General features: G+C 37.6%; 1 protein-coding gene and 1 pseudogene across 11 annotated transcripts in view; both read left to right on the top strand.

The window, feature by feature from the left end:
• Uggt2 (UDP-glucose glycoprotein glucosyltransferase 2) overlaps positions 1-18035 on the top strand; it is a 180076-nt gene that overhangs the window by 112174 nt on the left and 49867 nt on the right. For all 10 annotated transcript variants that reach the window (XR_015443736.1, XR_015443735.1, XR_015443734.1 and 7 more), the window contains 4 exons: positions 1579-1703; positions 2543-2638; positions 11841-11943; positions 16145-16224. Coding sequence is in view for 3 of the 10 variants with exons in the window: in XM_087193034.1 (XP_087049160.1) it covers positions 1579-1703; positions 2543-2638; positions 11841-11943; positions 16145-16224 (404 nt within the window). In the remaining 7 variants the exon portion in view is untranslated. The remainder of the gene's footprint in view (positions 1-1578; positions 1704-2542; positions 2639-11840; positions 11944-16144; positions 16225-18035) is intronic.
• LOC101710452 (transcription factor Sp1 pseudogene) lies at positions 2645-8739 on the top strand (annotated as a pseudogene). Its single transcript, XR_015443741.1, has one exon. The product of XR_015443741.1 is annotated as a transcription factor Sp1 pseudogene (transcript).

The following is an 18035-nucleotide window of genomic DNA, read 5'->3' as shown; positions in this document are numbered from 1 at the left end:
GTAGACTTGATTTTACTTATATGAGATGAGTCATTATACGATCAAGTACAGTTGATCAAACTTCTGTGAGTGGAAAGAGATTTTTACTTCAATGTAGTGAAAATTCTAATTAGTTTTCTAAAATTTTAATGAGCTATCAGGAGCTAATTCACTTGTGTTATAGTAGTTATTATCTATAACTGAAAAAATTACATTTTCAAAATGTTATAAAGAAGAGTTAAGCACAAGATACATTTTATCTCAATTTCAAGTTTCCTATTCTTTTTCCCAGCTTGGACATTACATGATTTTACACTATTTAAATCACATTATTCCACAAATATATTTACCTTTAAGTACAAGAACTAGGAAACAGAAAAATCAATTTTCCCCTACTGGTTTGATGCCAAGCTTACATAGGTGAAATAGAGAGTGTTTTCTGATTAATTTAATCAACAAAGATAGCTAATCTTGTTAATCTCTTAAGAAAATAATTTAAGATTTTATGTCTTGTTACTAACAAAGCTACCTCGCTATATTACTAGAAGTAATATAAATAGAACTCAACTCTTTCAAAATTACCTTAAAAATTACAGCAAATCTTAAGGCTACCTAGCTATATTACTAAGCTAATAGTAATAGATTAAGTTAATAATAATAGCTAATAGTAATATATTACTTGCTAATCTTATTAATCTCTTAAGAAAATAATTTAAGATTTTATGTCTTGAGTTACTAACAAAGCTACCTAGCTATATTACTAGAAGTAATATAGACAGAATTCAACTCTTTCAAAATTACCTTAAAAATTACAGCAAATCTTAAGGCAATGAAATGTTCATATTAGTGCCTTTAGAATCATATTGCCCTTTTTTCCCCTGTGTTTTTAAATGGCTGTAATTTCTCTTTAAGGTGAAACATAAGATATTTGACAGACAATGTCACCTGAGCAAGTGAGGTGGAATGATTTAAGGACTATACTATACTGCAGTAATTTTTTTTTTTTGGTACCAGGGATCTAACTTGGGTCCTTGCACTTGCGGGGCAGGTGGCTACTGCACTAATTTTTAGACAGTATTAATTGTGGATGCAGATAAAGGAGAGTAAGAAAGTTTGGCTAAAACCATTATATTCTAGTTTTTATTAAGAAAAAATAATCTGGATCATGTGTCAGTCTTACCTTCTACATCAGGGTCTTCTGTACAAGATATTGTGATGATTACACATGATAGCTTCCACAGGAACACTCCAAATAGTAGAGTCAATGGTGGTAATGATGGAATAGCCATCCTGAGAATTTATGTATGTGGCAGTTTGATAGTTTCTTACTCTGTAGTTAGTTACTAACTATAGTTTATACTACTTTTTATTTTATCATTTTTATTTTGGTGTTTATACAAATATTTGTAGTATCAGAGTGAGAAAATATTTTTCTTTTTTCTTTACCGATGGATTTGGTAAATGGTGGGATTAATTACCATCATCTCTTTAACATCTAATCATTTTTGGTTAACAAATATCTATTTGATGAGAAAATAGTTTTATTAAACTGCTGTCTTCTAGAAGATATACAATAATGTAAGTATTCTTATTTTCAAGTTTTTAGGACCTTTACCTGAAGATTTCTATGTAGAAGATTTTTACTTGCTGGAAAAGATAACACTCAGTAATTTAGCAGAAAAAATTAAAAGCATTGTTGAAAGTACAAAAATCAACTCAAAAGAGTAAGTATTTAAATCATCGGAGGAGTTCATTGTGGGATTTGGAATTTTGTGCATGATATTTCTTTTTAAGATTTAATGTTTCAACTATGTAAACTAGTAAAGATTAATAATAAAACACCTATTGATAATATGAAAAAATAATAAAACACCCATATATTTAACACTGTAGATGTTAATGTTTACTTGCCTTGGGTCTTACTCTTTCTCTTAGTTTCTTACCCATCCAGCCCCAATCCTTCCCTAAGTGGTAATCACTGTTTTGAAGGTTGTATGCATGATTGCCATATTTGTGTTTGTTTATACTTTTGTACATGATATAAATATATGATCAGTGTTTATTGTATTGAATGCCTTGACATTTTAGAGAAATGCTATTATACTGTAGGTCAGGGGTGGTGAACCTATGGCATGCCTACATCAGCGGGCGAACAGAGGCCTCTTTGTCAGCATACGAGCCCAGTCAACCTAGCATTGCCCCAGCAGCTGAACACTGGATATTCAGGTTTAATTGTAGTATTAACACTTTGTGATACATAAGTGGGTTTGGGGTTACACTTTGGGTACTCAGTCTCTAAAAAGTTTGCCGTTAGGGCTGGGGATTTAGCTCAGTGGTGCTGCACCAGCCTCACAAGTGCATGGTCCTGAGTTCGATCCTTGGTACTGAAAAATAAAATAAAATGTTTGCCATTACTGCCATAGGTTTTCTTTATATAGTCTTTCATAGAAGCTTTAACCTTGTACATATGTATAGATCTTTTCCTGCAGCATTAATTATAACATAAAATATGGAGCTTTCTCTTCCTAAAAATCTCATATATTGTTTTATCTTGTTTATCTAGCATGAGTGACCTTGTTATGAAAGTCGATGCCTTTGTCTCCTCTTTGCCTGAGCATACATCTCGGTATACTGTCACATTTCTTAAAGAGAAGCACAGGTAATGATATAATGGTGTCTGTTCAAGATTTTTCTAGTGCATGCTGTACTCAATTATTGTTTCTGTTTATTTTTATAACAGTGAAATTTTAAATAGAATTACAAGTTCTTTGTTGGAAAATAAATGTATTTGACAGTGTTAGCAAAAGAAATTTCAAGGCTAGGAGTATAGCTGGTAGAGCACTTCTTGCTATGCATGTACAAGGTCCTGGATTCCATCTCTAGCACCACAAAAGAAGGAAACATTCCAGTTATATATTCTAGTAAATACAGGATGATATACATAAAATGTGAAGTTTTATGTAAGTTATACCTAACATGATTTCTCTTATTCTTAATTCCTTTATCTCATGGTCAAGATCATTTTTAATGTTTGCAATATCTGAGAATAATAGAGCAGTGAAGGGGTGGAGCCTAGGCCGGGCTTGTGGCACGCTGCTCCCTCCTCCTTACCCCTCCCTCCAGTCCAAGTTAGCTTGCCTCATCAGCGACCGAGTTTTTCCTGCTCCCCTCCTCCGACCCTGGACAGGCCCCCCTTGAGCTTGTCCCTCAGCTGCCACCATGAGCGATCAGTGTCACTCCATGGATGAAATGACAGCGGTGGTGAAGATTGAAAAAGGAGTTGGTGGCAATAATGGGAGTAATGGTGGTGGTGCCTTTTCTCAGACTCAAAGCAGCAGCACAGGCAGTACCAGTAGCAGTGGAGGAGGAGGAAGGCAGAAATCCCAGCCATCCCCTTTGGTTCTGCTGGCATCAACCTGCAGCAGAATTGAGTCACCCAGTGAGAACAGCAACAACTCCCAGGGCCAAGCCAGTCAGGGGGCACAGGTGAGTTTGACCTCGCAGCTACACAACTTTCACAAGGTTTCAATGGCTGGCAAATCATCTCTTCCTCCTCTGGGGCCACCCCTATCTCAAAGGAACAGAGTGGCAGCAGTACCAATGGCAGTCATGGCAGTGAGTCTTCCAAGAATTGCAGTCTCTGGTGGGCAGTATGTTGTGACTGCCACCTCCAACTTACAGAACCAGCAAGTTCTGACAGGACTATCCAGAGTGATGCCTAACATTCAGTATCAAGTAATCCCACAATTCCAGACCATTGATGGGCAACAGCTGCAATTTGCTGCCACTGGGGCTCAAGTGCAGCAGGATAGTTCTGGTCAAATATAGATCATACCAGGTGCAAACCAACAGATCATTACAACTTGAGAAAGTGGCAGCAACATCATTGCTCCTTGCCAAACCTACTTCAGCAGGCTGTCCCCCCCCCAAGGCCTGGCTAATAAATAATGTGCTCTCAGGACAGATTCAGTACATGACCAATGTACCGGTGGCCCTGAATGGGAACATCACCTCGCTACCTGTCAACAGCGTTTCTGCCGCTGCCTTGACTGCCAGCTCTCAGTCATGATTAGCAGCTCTGGGTCCCAGGAGAGCAGTTCACAGCCTGTCACTTCAGGAACTGCCAGTTCTGCCAGCTTGGTATCATCGCAAGCCAGTTCCAGCTCCTTTTTCACCAATCCCACTGGCTGCTCAACAACTGCTACTACCAGCAACATAGGAATTATGAACTTTACCACCAGCGGATCATCAGGGACCAGCTCTCAAGGCCAGATGCCCCAGAGAGTCAGTATGCTCTGAACATCCAGCAGAACCAGACATCTGGAGGCTCACTGCAAGTAAGTCAGCAAAAAGAGGGAGAGCAAAACCAGCAGACACAACAAATTCTTATTCAGCCTCAGCTAGTTCATGGGGGACAGGCTCTTCAGGCCCTGCAAACAGCACCACTCCCAGGGCAGAGCTTTACAACTCAGGCTATCTCCAGAAAACCCTCCAAAACCTCCAGCTTCAGGCTGTTCCAGACTCTGGCCCCATCATCATCTGGACGCCAACAGTCAGGCCTAATGGACAGGTTGGCAAACTCTACAGCTGCAAAACCTCCAAGTTCAGAACCCTCAAGCCGAGACAATCACCTTGGCCCCAATGCAGGATGTTTCCTTGGGTCAGACCAGCAGCAGCAACACCACCCTTACACCTATTGCCTCAGCTACCTCCATCCCTGCCAGCACAGTCACTGTAAATGCTGCTCAACTCTCCTCCATGCCAGGCCTCTAGACCATTAACCTCAGTGCTTTGGGTACTCCAGGAATCCAGGTGTACCAGCTTCCAGGCCTGCTGTGGCAGCTATCGCAGATACCCCAGGGGATCATGGAGCTCAGTTTGGCCTCCATGGGGCAGTTGGTGATGGGATCCATGATAACACAGCTGGTGGAAGGGAAGGAGAGAACAGCCCAGATCCACAACCCCAAGCTGGTTAGAGGACCAGCGGGAAGCATGCACCTGTCCCTACTATAAAGACAGTGAAGGAAGGGGATCAGGGGATTCTGGCAAAAAGAAGCAGCATATTTGCCACATCCAAGGCTGTGGCAAAGTGTATGGCAGGACCTCACATCTACGGGCACATTTGCGTTGGCATACAGGCGAGAGGCCATTCGTGTGTACCTGGTCATACTGTGGGAAATGCTTCACACATTTGCACAAGCTGCAGAGAACAAGCGCACACACACAGGTGAAAAGAAATTGCCTGTCGTGAGTGTCCTAAGTGCTTCATGAGGAGTGATCACCTGTCAAAACATATCAAGACCCACCAGAATAAGAAGAGAGGCCCAGGTGTGGCCGTGAGTGTGAGCACTTTGCCCCTGGACAGTGGGGCAGGTACAGAAGGCAGTGGCACTGCTACCCCTTCAGCCCTTATTACCACCAATATGGTAGCCATAGAGGCCATCTGTCTGGAGGGTATTGCTGTTCTTGCTAACAGTGGCATCAGTATCATGCAGGTGGCAGATCTCCAGTCCGTTAATATCAGTAGGAATGGCTTCTGAGATCTGGCACCTGGGCAAGAGACATATGGGCTAATACTCATCAATGTCAGGATCCAAGTTAGCATGGGTCCAAGAGACGTGGGAAAGAGAGCCATCAGGCATGAAAATATATGGTGGTGGGAATTGAGGGGAGAGATACAAGAGAAGAGGTGGGGTCCTGGAATCCATCTATATCATCAATGCCTCCTTGAAGGTGGGAAACATTAGTGAAAATTCTGTTGGTGCCATCCTTTGATGAGCATTTGTTTCATCCCAGTTTCTTACACTTCTTACCCTAGCCTCCCCTTCGTACATTTCCCCTTCTCAACTCTCCCATGGTGGATCCCCACTTTCCTAAAGCCATCATGCCTTGATAAATATATATGATTGAAATGCTTTTTAACAAAAAACAGATTATATATATATACATATATATATAAAGATATATACAGATGCAAAAAATATATCTGAGAATAATCATTATACGTAATATCTGAGTCTACTGGAATTCTTATTAATCAAATGTAGGAGTACTTGTACTGAGTGTTTTCCATATAACTTATGAAATTTCAAATAGATGGTAATTTACAACAGTATGCCCCAAAGTGTGTTCTATGGAACACTACTCTGGGATGTTGTCTAACATATTCTGAGGAGACAACTGTTCTCTGGTCAAGTGAGTTTAAGGGTCACTTCATTTTAGGCACTTTTAGTTCCTGTGTATATATGTTGGCATGATGTATTTATCTCTGTTGGCTTAGGTTGTGTGAAGGCATGAGCCTTCTTGCCCAAAACAACCCCAGCATTTGAACACTTGACTACCACTTAACTAGCTCCGACCTGTCTTAGCCTCAGTTTCATAGTGTGTAAAATATAGACAATGTTCCCTACCATTCATGCGTTATGTGAGTCAAGCCTGCTCCCTTGTATATGTGTAGATACTTAGTGTGTTATGGCTTTGATTTTTATTTGCTCCACAAATAATGAAGTCTCTCTCACAACTTGGAAATAAGAGAAATAAAATTGAGCCTAAAAGATAAACTGTAAAATTAGCACACATGGATCAAGGAGAAATGTGAATACCACCTGAAATAGAGGACCTAGGCCAGTGAAACTTAATGATAACCTGATTTAAGGTACAGTTGCCCTACTTTACCCATGGTTTAACTTTCCAAGGTTCTAGTTACCTATGATCAAATGTAATCCTAAAATAAGTAAAATAGTTACAATAAAATAATTTGAGACCACATTCACATAATTTTTATTATAGTTTGTCATAATTTTTCATAATATTGTCAGTTTGTTATTGTTAACCTCTGCCTTATTTATAATTTAAACTTTATTGTAGGTATGTATGTCAAGGCAAAAAAAACCCTAGATTTTGGGCACCACTAAGAATAAGTGAAACACTGGTGCCTACCTCGCAAGCACAAGGTCCCGAGTTCGATTCTCGGTACCAAAAAAAAAAAAAGAAGTGAAACATAACCCTTTGTATAAGGGATGAACTCTCTTTTAATTTATTGAAGAAATAATGACTGTTGGATTTTCTTTGTGTTGAAAGCCTAGGAAAATTAAAGAGAAAATCATTAGCAGTGCTGGACTATTAATCAATTTATAGTCAGAGCACTGGACATACCATGTACATATGTATTTGGTTGGTTGTGTATGAAGGATGGGTAGATAAGTTTGCCTAGGGAAGATTTTGTAGGGACTTGACCTAACACAATTGTCAGAGCTAGTAAAACAGTCTCCATGAGACTAGCAACTTCTGGTGCTGAAACTTGAAATTCACAGGGCAAGCAGTTAGGAAGATGGCTTTAAAGAGGGATGATTGGAGAGCAAGTTGAAACCTTACAAAGATGGATGGAAACTTGAGTCAGCCCTTACTGCCTCTGACCTTGGCATTCTGCCGCAATGGGAGCCATCTCCCACAAGGCTAAGTGCACACACACAAATGACCAGGAATCAAAAGAGCTGAGAGAGAATCTAGGGGAAGATTGAATACTTTGTAGGCCCAACTGCTGCCTTGGGTCAACAGAGTGAATCAGCAGCTCAGTAATAGTAATTTCCATGTGAGTTGCAGAATGGCTACTGCCACATTGCTGCCCTTAGAATCTGCTGTAAACCTCTCAGGCCCCAGCCAGGCCTGGAACAATCTGGAAAATACAGTTTAGCCCAGTCAGGTTGCCACACTATAAAACTGGGACAATGTCTGCCAAGTACCAGTGATAAGATGGAAATACAGGGTTTAACAAATACGTTTGATTCCTTGGTCATTTCTAAGTCCATGTTCTCTGTTAGAGATCCTTGTTAATTGCAGAAGTGACTAGCTTTTCTGAATACTGTACTCCTACTAAAGATTCCTTGAGCTTGCCCAAGTGTCTTAAAATTACCACCAGTAATTTTTTCTAACACCACCATTCTTCATCAGGGAGCATGCATTCTTCTGATTTTTTTCTACTAGGGAAAATTTTTAAGCAAAATTCTGTTTTACAAATTTCTACATAAATTCACATACTATTAATTTTAGAAAATGTTGATTAACCTTATAAATGAGGGAAAAAAGGGAAGGGAGGGGAGGGGAATGGGAAAAAATAAGAATCAAGATATATTAAATTACCTATGATGAATGTGATCACTATGTATACCTAAATGTGCCAATAAACTTAATTTTTTTAAAAAATTAAAAGGACCAGAGATTTAGCTCGGTGGTTTCGCTGCCTCCTGCGCAAGCACAAGGACCCGAGTTCAGTCCCCGGTACCAAAAAAAAAAAAAGAAATTGATACTAGGGTACTATACCTCAGAGATGAACAAGCAACCCAAGTAAATTTTCATTTGAATTTATGCATATATTGTTTTCATAGTAATGTGTAGTATTATTAATGAGCATATGTATGTACTTCTATAATCACATAAAAATGCATTCACTTAGCACTTTTTAGGGAGATACACATATTTTTTTAGGCACAGCATTGTATCTTTGCCTCTCTGCTTCCATGTTTGTATGGACTCATAATACTAAAAAAATGTTAAAACAGATATTATAAATCTATCATTGTTATATTAATGTTTGATTGTTATTAATTCTTTCTAAAATTTAAATTGGCTCATAAGAATATTTAAAGTTTACAAAGTATCTTAAATTAGAAGGTTTGCAAGAGGAGAAAGGAAAGGCTAGGGATAAATTGAAATTCTAAATAAAGTAAAAAAGGAAAAGCACAACTATCTTTTTTCTCTCCTCTGAAGGATCTATCTGAATCTCTATGCTACCATATTTTCTTCCCTCCGGAATAATATGTGGATTTTGTGTTCTTCTAATGTCTTTGCCAAAAGCAAAGAGCAATCTTAACCTGTCAACCCATCATCCTAGGAACTTCACAGTGACAAGTACAAGCTGTGTGAGAATGTACAGTACAAATCATTTTGAAGGAGCCTTTGCACACTCCTGCAATAATGACCTTCCTGCCTGCGATGAGCAAACCATGAACTAAGCTCTAAGTTTACCAGTTTGCACAATTCCAAAGTTCATGAGATGAAAACAAACTCACTGTTCTGGCAGAATGTAACTATTCTGAGAAGAAAGAGGACAGAGGAATTTCTCCTAGGAGCCTTCATAAAAAGGATGCTGTGTAATAAACAGTGGTTTTATCAGCCTCCTTAAAATAGAAAACCTGACCTGTTTTTTAATAGTCTGAAAGTATCAAGACAAAATATAGTTCAGAGTTTTCCACTGATGTAGGCTGTTTGAGATATGTTTAGTGTATTTAAAAGAGTTGATGAACTCCAGCTACCTCAAGCAGTTCTTCACTTTTGTTTCCCTGACCTAAGCTTTAATAAGTATTGACTGTCAGTATACTTGACATTATTCCTTCTAGCCAATGGCATGAAGTGTATATAGTTTCTTAGCAATTGAGTACAAATCTATGACCTTAAACAGGAAGTGGAGATAGAGTTAGCATCTTGTTAATGTTGTGTAAAGAATTGTGCGTTCTGCTTCCATTGATGAGTTAAGGTAATACCCACTAGTAGGCTCAGAATTCTGCTCAGAAAATTGTCTTAAATATCTTTCAGTACTAATACAATTAGATGATGAGGACTATGGAATTCTGACTCATACAGCTTCAAAGAGATAGCACTCATTAGGGAAAAAACAGAGGATTTTGAATGCCGGCTACAAGTAAGAGTGTATTATGTTCTCTAGAGGAACAGAATCAATAGACAAAAATATATAATTTTGCGAGGAGATTCTATTAGATAGGGCTATGGTATCAGAGATGGGACTATCCACAGTGACTGTGTAGAATCAGAGTTGGGAGAATCTAGCAGCTTTTCAACAAAGAAGATGGCAGCCACAGAACAAGAAACATCAACGTTGCAGCACCAGTCCAAAGTCAAAGACCTGGAAGCTCACTGGAGGGTTGCTGGTGCCAGTCTGCATTGGAAGACTGAAAAAACTGCAGACCTGGAGACTGATGTCCAGAGGTGCAAGCAGCAAAGTATGGACCCACTCGGGAAGACTGGAGCTCTTCAAAACAGGGGCACTGCCTTCTTTACCTTTTTGTTCTATCCCGGAGAGACGCCTATTGGTTGGTACCACCACAGCTGAGGTGGGGCTCCCCTCTCAGTTTGCAAGCCTGCATGTCTGTCATTTATACACACCCAGAACAACTGTGCTTTACTAATCTGCTTGGTGTTTTTTAACTCATTCAAGTTCATAGACAGTAATTTGTAAAATTTTTGCAAGATAACTAAAGAAAGCAACAACTGTAGTGATTCATATTAATAATAGATCCGATTTATAACTTATTTCTAGAAATACTTATCCATCACAATCTGTTGCCTGACTCTGCCACTGTTACATTTAATGTAACTAATCCTGTCAACTACATGTAAAAGAAAATGTCTTTTAGGACTGACTTACAGGATCCACATTTGAAGTTGAGTGTCTTCATTAGCTTTATCTAATTGCTAAGCAATCAAAATCTTCTCACTGCAAAAAGCTGTTTTGTACCAAAAAAGTCTAACATTCTTGTAAATTTACATATGTCACTCTCCACTTGGTAAGCTTTCTCCTCTGGAATATGTAAAATACATAGTTCATTCATCCTACATCTCAAGAAAATGATTTGCTATATGATTATAATGTTAAAATAGTAACTTAATTGAAATATTCTATACTTTTAATAAGATACATACAAACTTTATTTAAGTCAAATATATAATTGACTATTTCCCATTGGCCTTTTCTATGCTTGTAACATTTTCCCATTTCCTTTTTTTTTTTGTACCGGGGATCAAACTCAGGTCCTTGCTCTTGCGAGGCAGGTGGCAGAACCACTGAATTAAATCCCTGGCCCCCTTCCCATTTCCTTTTAAAGCTTAGTACATCTTTTAGTTTAGAACTTGCATCAGTGAATAACAAAATGAAAAGCACCATGGGAAGGAGGTGATGAGAGGAAGACTGGGATGGAAATAAAGTATGATAAGCCAGGCATAGAGGTACCTGCCTGTAATACCAGCACCGTGGGAGGCTAAGGCAGGAGGATCACAAGTCTGAGTCCCATCTTGGCAACTTAATGACTTAGTAAGATCTTATCTCAGGATAAAAAAAATGTTTAAATACTAGGGAAGTACCTCATTGTGTAAGGGCTGAGTCCAATCCTCAGTACCACAAAAATAAATTAACCACTTAGCAGCCCAATTATTTAAATACAGGATGGCCAAAAATTGCATGTTTTTTTCATTAATTTTATAATATAACAAAATATTAAAATAATAATTTTATCAAATTTATTAAATACAAGAATCAATTAGTTGAAATGATGCCTGCCCAAGCATCATAGTACATAAACACTCTGGGTGACAGACAGTAAATTGTTAAGTGGTTAATAAAAATTTGAATATTTTTTATTTCCCTGTTACAATATGTTGATTTTGTAAAACACTAAACTAATAAAAATACTAAATAGTTAATTTTCATTCTAATTTCTGAGGAAATATAGTCAACTGACACACAAGCATCTTGGCTTTATTTTTTTACATTATGTTATCCACCTGGATTTTGAGGCCCTAAAACTTAGTATTAATTGTTCTTGAAAGGATTTTTTTAACCACTTGTTTTGTAAAACTTACTTTTATTTTCTTGAATTCTTTCCAGTTTTGTAACCTGTTGTATACACTTTCAAATATGCATTTTGTTGTGTCAAATAACTAGGATTTTTTACTCTGTGAGAAAGAAAGCCATCTGTGAGACTGTACGAAGCTCTGAAGATTGTGATTAGTAAGGTGTTGGCATGAACCTAACCAACCCATCATCTCTTGCTTGTTTCCTGTTTTTCTAGCATTATAAAGATAAGTCCTCAAGAAAACAATACGTTCTTTGATGTCATTGCTATTGTTGATCCCTTGACGAGAGAAGCACAGAAGATGGCGCAGTTACTGGTTGTAAGATAATATTTTTATTTTGAAACTCATCTTTTCGGTCTGTTTTCAGTATAATTAAGTCTTTGTGCTCTCAGCTCTTTTGTATTACCCACCTGTTTAATAGATTGTCACACTTTAGTGTAGAAAATGAAAGAGCTGTGCCCAGAGTGTCACGACCACATTGAGGTCAAGCATTGCTGTAGACTTGCTATGGAGTGTGCCCCACAAAATGCATATTTCGACAGAGGAAATATTTTTCCATTAACTTCATGCCCTAGCTCCCTGTGTGACTATATGCAGATAAGGCCTGTAGGAGGTAAAGTCAACTGAGGTCATAAGTGGGGTATCCTAGCTGGGCACAGTGGCGCACACTTATAATTCCAGCACTGTGCAGTCTGAGACAGGATCACAAGTTCAAGCCCAGCATAGATTGTATTCAATAGGTTTGTCTACTATTTTAAAAAGGCACCAAACACTGTACCTTCAACAAGGTGAAGTTTCTTTCTGCCATCTAACACTCCAAATATAAGCTCTCCACAGCTGCTAATGGGCCTCCACAGTGTGAGGGATTGGTTGAGTTGTTCAGGCATCCTCCTGCACTGCCTTCTTTCTGGTGGCCTAAGATCACTGGCCAAGCTCCTGACACCTCTGGCATCATCTCTGCTGGCAGAAAGGAGGGAACAAGGGTACAATCCCCAAGTTGGATATATTCAGTCTGTCTTTTATTATGGAAAGGAATGCAACCAGTCATCTGCTGTACTGAGTGACAAGAGAGGCTGGAAACTATGATCACAAGCTTTACATAAAGCTGAACATTTTTTCTTTTCATCCCTCCTGTGGCACTTGGGATTGAACCCACAGAAAGATAAGCTACATCCTTAACCCTTTTTTACATGTTTTTACTTTTTTAGGCAGAGTCTCACTAAGTTGCCCAGGCTGACCTTGAAGTTAGATTCCCCTGCTTCAACCTCCAGAGTAACTGCAATTAGAGGGATGCGCCCATGGCATCCAGTATAAAGTTGAAAATTTTTTCACAAAGAATGATAGATAGGTTAGGTAGAACTCTTGGAGATATTGGCATAAGAAAAGACTTTTATGAACAAAACCTCAGTAGCATGGGAACTAGCACAGAAAATCAACAACTGGGATCTCATCTTATTAAAAAGCTTCTACACTGCAAGAGAAACCACCAACAGAGCTAAGAGACATCCTACAATGTGGGAAAAAATTTATACCAGCTGTTCCTCAGACAAAGGACTACTATCTAGAATATGTAAAGAACTTTAAAAACTCAGATCCCCCAAATTTAAAGATCCAATTCAAAAATGGGCATCTGAAATGAAGAGACATTTCTCAGACGAAGTAGGAATAGCAAGTAAACATATGAAAAAATGTTCAACATCACTGGTCATTTGAGAGATGCAAATGAAAATAATGCTGGGATTCCACCTTACCCCAGAAAGAATCACTGTTTTCAAGAAATCAACCAATAACAAATGCTGCCGGGGCTGTGGGGAGAAAGGAACCCTTCTCCATTGTTGATGGGAGTGTAGACTGGTATAACCACTGTGGAAATCAGTATGGAGATACCTCAAAGAATGAGGATTAGAGGTCCCGTTTGATCCAGCTATGCCCCTGCTAGTTATCTTCCCAAAAGAATTAAAAGAATCATATCACAGCGATATATGCACACCCCTGTTTATAGCAGCATGGTTTGTAATAGCTAAAACTTGGAAACAGCCCAAGTCTCCATCAACTGGAGACTGGATAAAGAAGATGTGGGATTTTTTTTATAAAATGGAGTACTAGTCAGTCATAAAGAATGAGAAATTAGTCATTTAAAACTAAATGGATGTACATTGAGGCCATACTCTTAAGTGAAATAAATAGGACACACATAATGTAAATACCGAGTAATTTCTCTGGTGTGAGAAACTGAAAGTGTAAATAAGGATCAAAATGTATAATAGCAGGCCGGGGATTTAGCTCTGTTGCCGCAGCCTGCCTCGCAAGCGGAAGGTCCCAAGTTTGATCCCAGGTACCAAAAAAAAAGTGTATAATAGATAATGTGAAATAGGAAGAAAAGGTTTAAAGAGAAAGGGCCAGTGGGAAGAGTAGGGGAAAGGAAAGAAGGGAATGGAATTAATATGAGAAAGTGAAAAAATGGAAACAAAGTCTTTGTAAATAGGGAGAAGTGGAGGGATTGAAGGGAGGGCAGGGAAATGGGGAAAAAATAAGAACCAAGATGTATCATGTAAGGGCTGGGGATTTAGCTCAGTGGTTCTGCCACCTGCCTTGCAAATGCAAGGACCGGAGTTCAATCCCCGGTATCAAAAAAAAAAAAAGATATATCATGTAAAGGTACAAATTCCCAATGATGAATGTCATCATATTGTATACCTAAAATACACTGATAAACTTAAAAAAGAATGTAGGGGAATGTCATGAGACAGCTGTAGATCTCCAGAAGGACATTATGTGCCTTATTTTACTAAGAATTTCAAGGTTTAATGCAGCTTTCAATAAATTTGAATAAGCTAGCTACATCAGAAGACTATATGAATTTCTAATGATGTTCAAAATTTGTATATATTCCAGATTGAAATTACTCAACTTTTTTTAAAGACATATTTTTTTAAATATTCCCAGAATTGGATACTGTCCTTTGACAGTTGGTGTCAAGCATGGAAAAAGTAATTAGGTATTAAATCTGATGAATAATGTAGGTGATCAAGCTAGGTCGTACTGGTACATGCATTCTGTGAAAATTTTAATTGTAATCTTTCTCAGGAATCAGTTTATACTACCAAATCATACTGGGGGATTATAAAGATCTCCTATACATACATTAATGTAGACACATAATTTTGGAAAGATGTTGCTATCCAACTTTGCTAACCTGTCTGTTCAAGTAGATGAATACAGCAAATTAATCCATGGCTGATTTCTCCATTCTTTTAGCATTTATATACCTTCAAATTTGAACTTCTTGAGAATACAGTATTCAGATTATTCTTTAAAAAAGAGTAGTCAGTGAAGGTTTTTAGTGTACAAATTCTGTTTCTATGAGGGATTATTATTCAGGGGAAAAAACATTGAGACTTTTTATGTAGAAGAATCAAGAAGTCAGAAACATGTAATTATACAGAGATATAAAATGTGCAGTTGTACTCCCATTTGCGTTATTGGTAATAATAACATGCTTTATTTCTGAGCAATTTACTTTCTTTTTAAAAAGAACAAATTAATTTATTGGAAGAAATATACAGTGTTTCACTTAACATTCAGGAAAAATAGTTGGTTCATTGACCTCTATAGTAGCAAATAAGAGGAATGATAATATGAGTATTAAAACACAAAGCTGTATGTTCTGGCTGGTCATGGTGGTGCACACTTGTAATCCTGGCACTCAGGAGGCTGAGGCAGGAGGAGCGCCATGAGTTCACCCAGCCTGGGCTACATAATGAGTTCAAGGCCAGCCTAAACTACATAGTGAGACCCTGTCTCAAATAAATAAATAAACAGCTGTATGTACTGATTCCTCACCAGACCTATACCTTTTCTGTTCCATATATCATATCTATGTTTGGGGGGTATTTTTTTTGTTTTGTTTTGCAGTGTTTTACATCTCCCTTTACATGTATCCTTTGTTGTCTGTGAGCTTGTAAATCTTAAGTGATTTGTTGCCAATGTGGAGATGCAACTATCAAAATTAATAATTTTTCTCTTATTTTTTATTAATTTCAAGGAAATATAAAGAAAAAAATAGAGTACTTCATTTGTAGCCAAGAAGTTCCTTGATCTTTTAAAATGTAGAGTGAAATTTCAAAAGGATCCGTGTGCCCTTGCCAATGTTGTGAGGTCACCACTTTGTGTTTATAGATCAAGGTTTTAATATTTATTTTATTTGTTTTTTAGTACTAAAGAAAGTTACATACTGTGGAAGAAAGTCAGTTTAGGATAAAGGCGGGCAGCTTAAGTCTGGAGCACTGAAAGTTGTTTGAGTTCAAGTCTTCCTTCTGCCATGACTTAGTGTGACCTTGGCCAAATTATTTAGGCACTGTGTACCTCAACTACATGGAGGGACATTATGAGGGGAATAAATATAAAGTGTCAATGTAGTGCCTGATAAATGATGCTTAACATGATGTAATGATAAATGATACTTAACAAATCTTAACTGTTAATATTATTTAAAATCAAAGATGGAAATTTTTAATAGGTGCTTGGCAAGATTATAAACATGAAGGTAAACCTGTTCATGAACTGCAAGAGTCCGCTTTCAGAAGCTCCTTTAGAAAGGTGAGTTGGAATGGACATAATTTTATTTTGAAATATCTGCAAATCTTAGGAGGGGCCATTGTTTACTGAACCCATTTTTCTGTCTTCTTCACTAGATGCTTCACTGGTGTAAATTAGAAAGTCAGTAGTTTATTACCCTCTATTAATATAAACTTGATAAAGAAATGTGATCCAGGAATCTAGAAATACATCACTGGGTTAGAATTAAACCATTTTTGTTTCAGCTGTACTTTCAATATTTAGAGCTGAATTTTAAAATGATCTCTATTATATAATCACATTTATATTTTGGAATATTAAGTTGAAAGTAAAGTAGAATAACTTGTCAACAAAATGTTTCATGTTATATACAAATATTCCTATTAATACGGTTCTATTTTTGACCCCTCTATCATCTCTCAGGAGGGGTCAAAAATATATTTTTGGATCAGAATCACTATTGTTGTTAACCACTCTTACTGATAGGAATATTTGGTATTCTTCAGACATTACCGGGCAGATAAAAGGATATGCACCATTGAACTAGTATACCTTTGTAAAGCTTACTAATGTGCTTGTTTTTGTATCATTTGATTATATAACTAAAAAAAATAGGCACACATACAAGACTGAGGGTACCATTCAGTTAATTCCTTCCTCTTCAAATTTATTGTTATATACACACGCACACACATTATTGCCTTGAAAAGACATATTAAACATAGTTAAGTATTTTTTACTTGGAAAGCAATAAAATGGAAAAATATAAGAAAGTTTAGGGCTCATTCATTGCCCCTGGGGACTCACTCAGCTCATTCATTTTTCTTTTCATTTATATTTTCTATTTCAAATTTTGTCACATGCCTTTCTAAATCTGAAGAAAAATTTTAATTTTTTAGCCATTAATTGAAAGATCTGTTCCATGAGAGTGGAAATTTTATTCACAGGAATGGGAATCCTCCTCAGACTCTCTATGAAACTTTGGTATATCAAATAAAGAATAGGAATATTGAATATATAAGCAAGCATAATCTATTGAGAGAGAAAGAACTTGACTTTTATGGGTAAAATAATACCCCAAGTACTAGGTAAAGAATGTACAGGTAAGGGATTTTTTTTTTTTTTGGTACCGGGGATTGAACTTGGGTTTTTACGCTTGCGAGGCAGGAGGCGGAACCACGGAGCTAAATCCCTGGCCCCATGGGATCTTTTTTTAAACCACTGATTCAGCAGAATCTTAGTAGCATATGTCAAGCAAGCCAGCTTACATGCTTATTCCTGGTCCTTTCCATTTAGTAAATATTGTTTCAGTCCTCTCGGAGATGAGAGGTAATGGGCAGGAATTGCCTCTACTGTCTTTCTGTCCCCTGTACCTCCCCAGCCCTTCTGGGTTGCAGGAGAAGAATGCTGTATTTGTCTACTTTTTTAAGGTGAATATTCCCTCCCTGTTTTATTTCCATGCTTTCCAGTTTATTTTGGAACCTTTATCTTATACTCTCTTTGTCCTGTCTTTAACCTCTGTTGGCTTTTTTCTTTCAGTGCTTAAAATTGCTCAGTTTTATAAAAGGTGCTCCTTTAGCCTCCTTTCCTCTACAGTGCTGACTTTTCTTCACTCTCTCAGTTAAGCCTCTTCAGAGAGGGTCATACTCACTTGTCTATCATTTGCTCTTCATCTGTCATACAGTTTTGCTTTAACTTCTTTGCTATTGAATTGTTTTTACTAAATCACAAAGAAATTGCTGTTTGCAGCATTGTTGGGATACTTCTTCCTTGGCATTTGTGCTGAATCTGACAGTACTGTGTACTTGTTTTTTTATTACTGCTTGGTAATA

The sequence above is a fragment of the Heterocephalus glaber genome, unplaced genomic scaffold (assembly GCF_053883595.1).
Source record: "Heterocephalus glaber isolate CG9 unplaced genomic scaffold, H.glaber_assembly_v1.0 deba00001577, whole genome shotgun sequence".
NCBI lineage: Eukaryota > Metazoa > Chordata > Mammalia > Rodentia > Bathyergidae > Heterocephalus > Heterocephalus glaber.
This window is presented reverse-complemented; position numbering and strand designations above follow the sequence as displayed.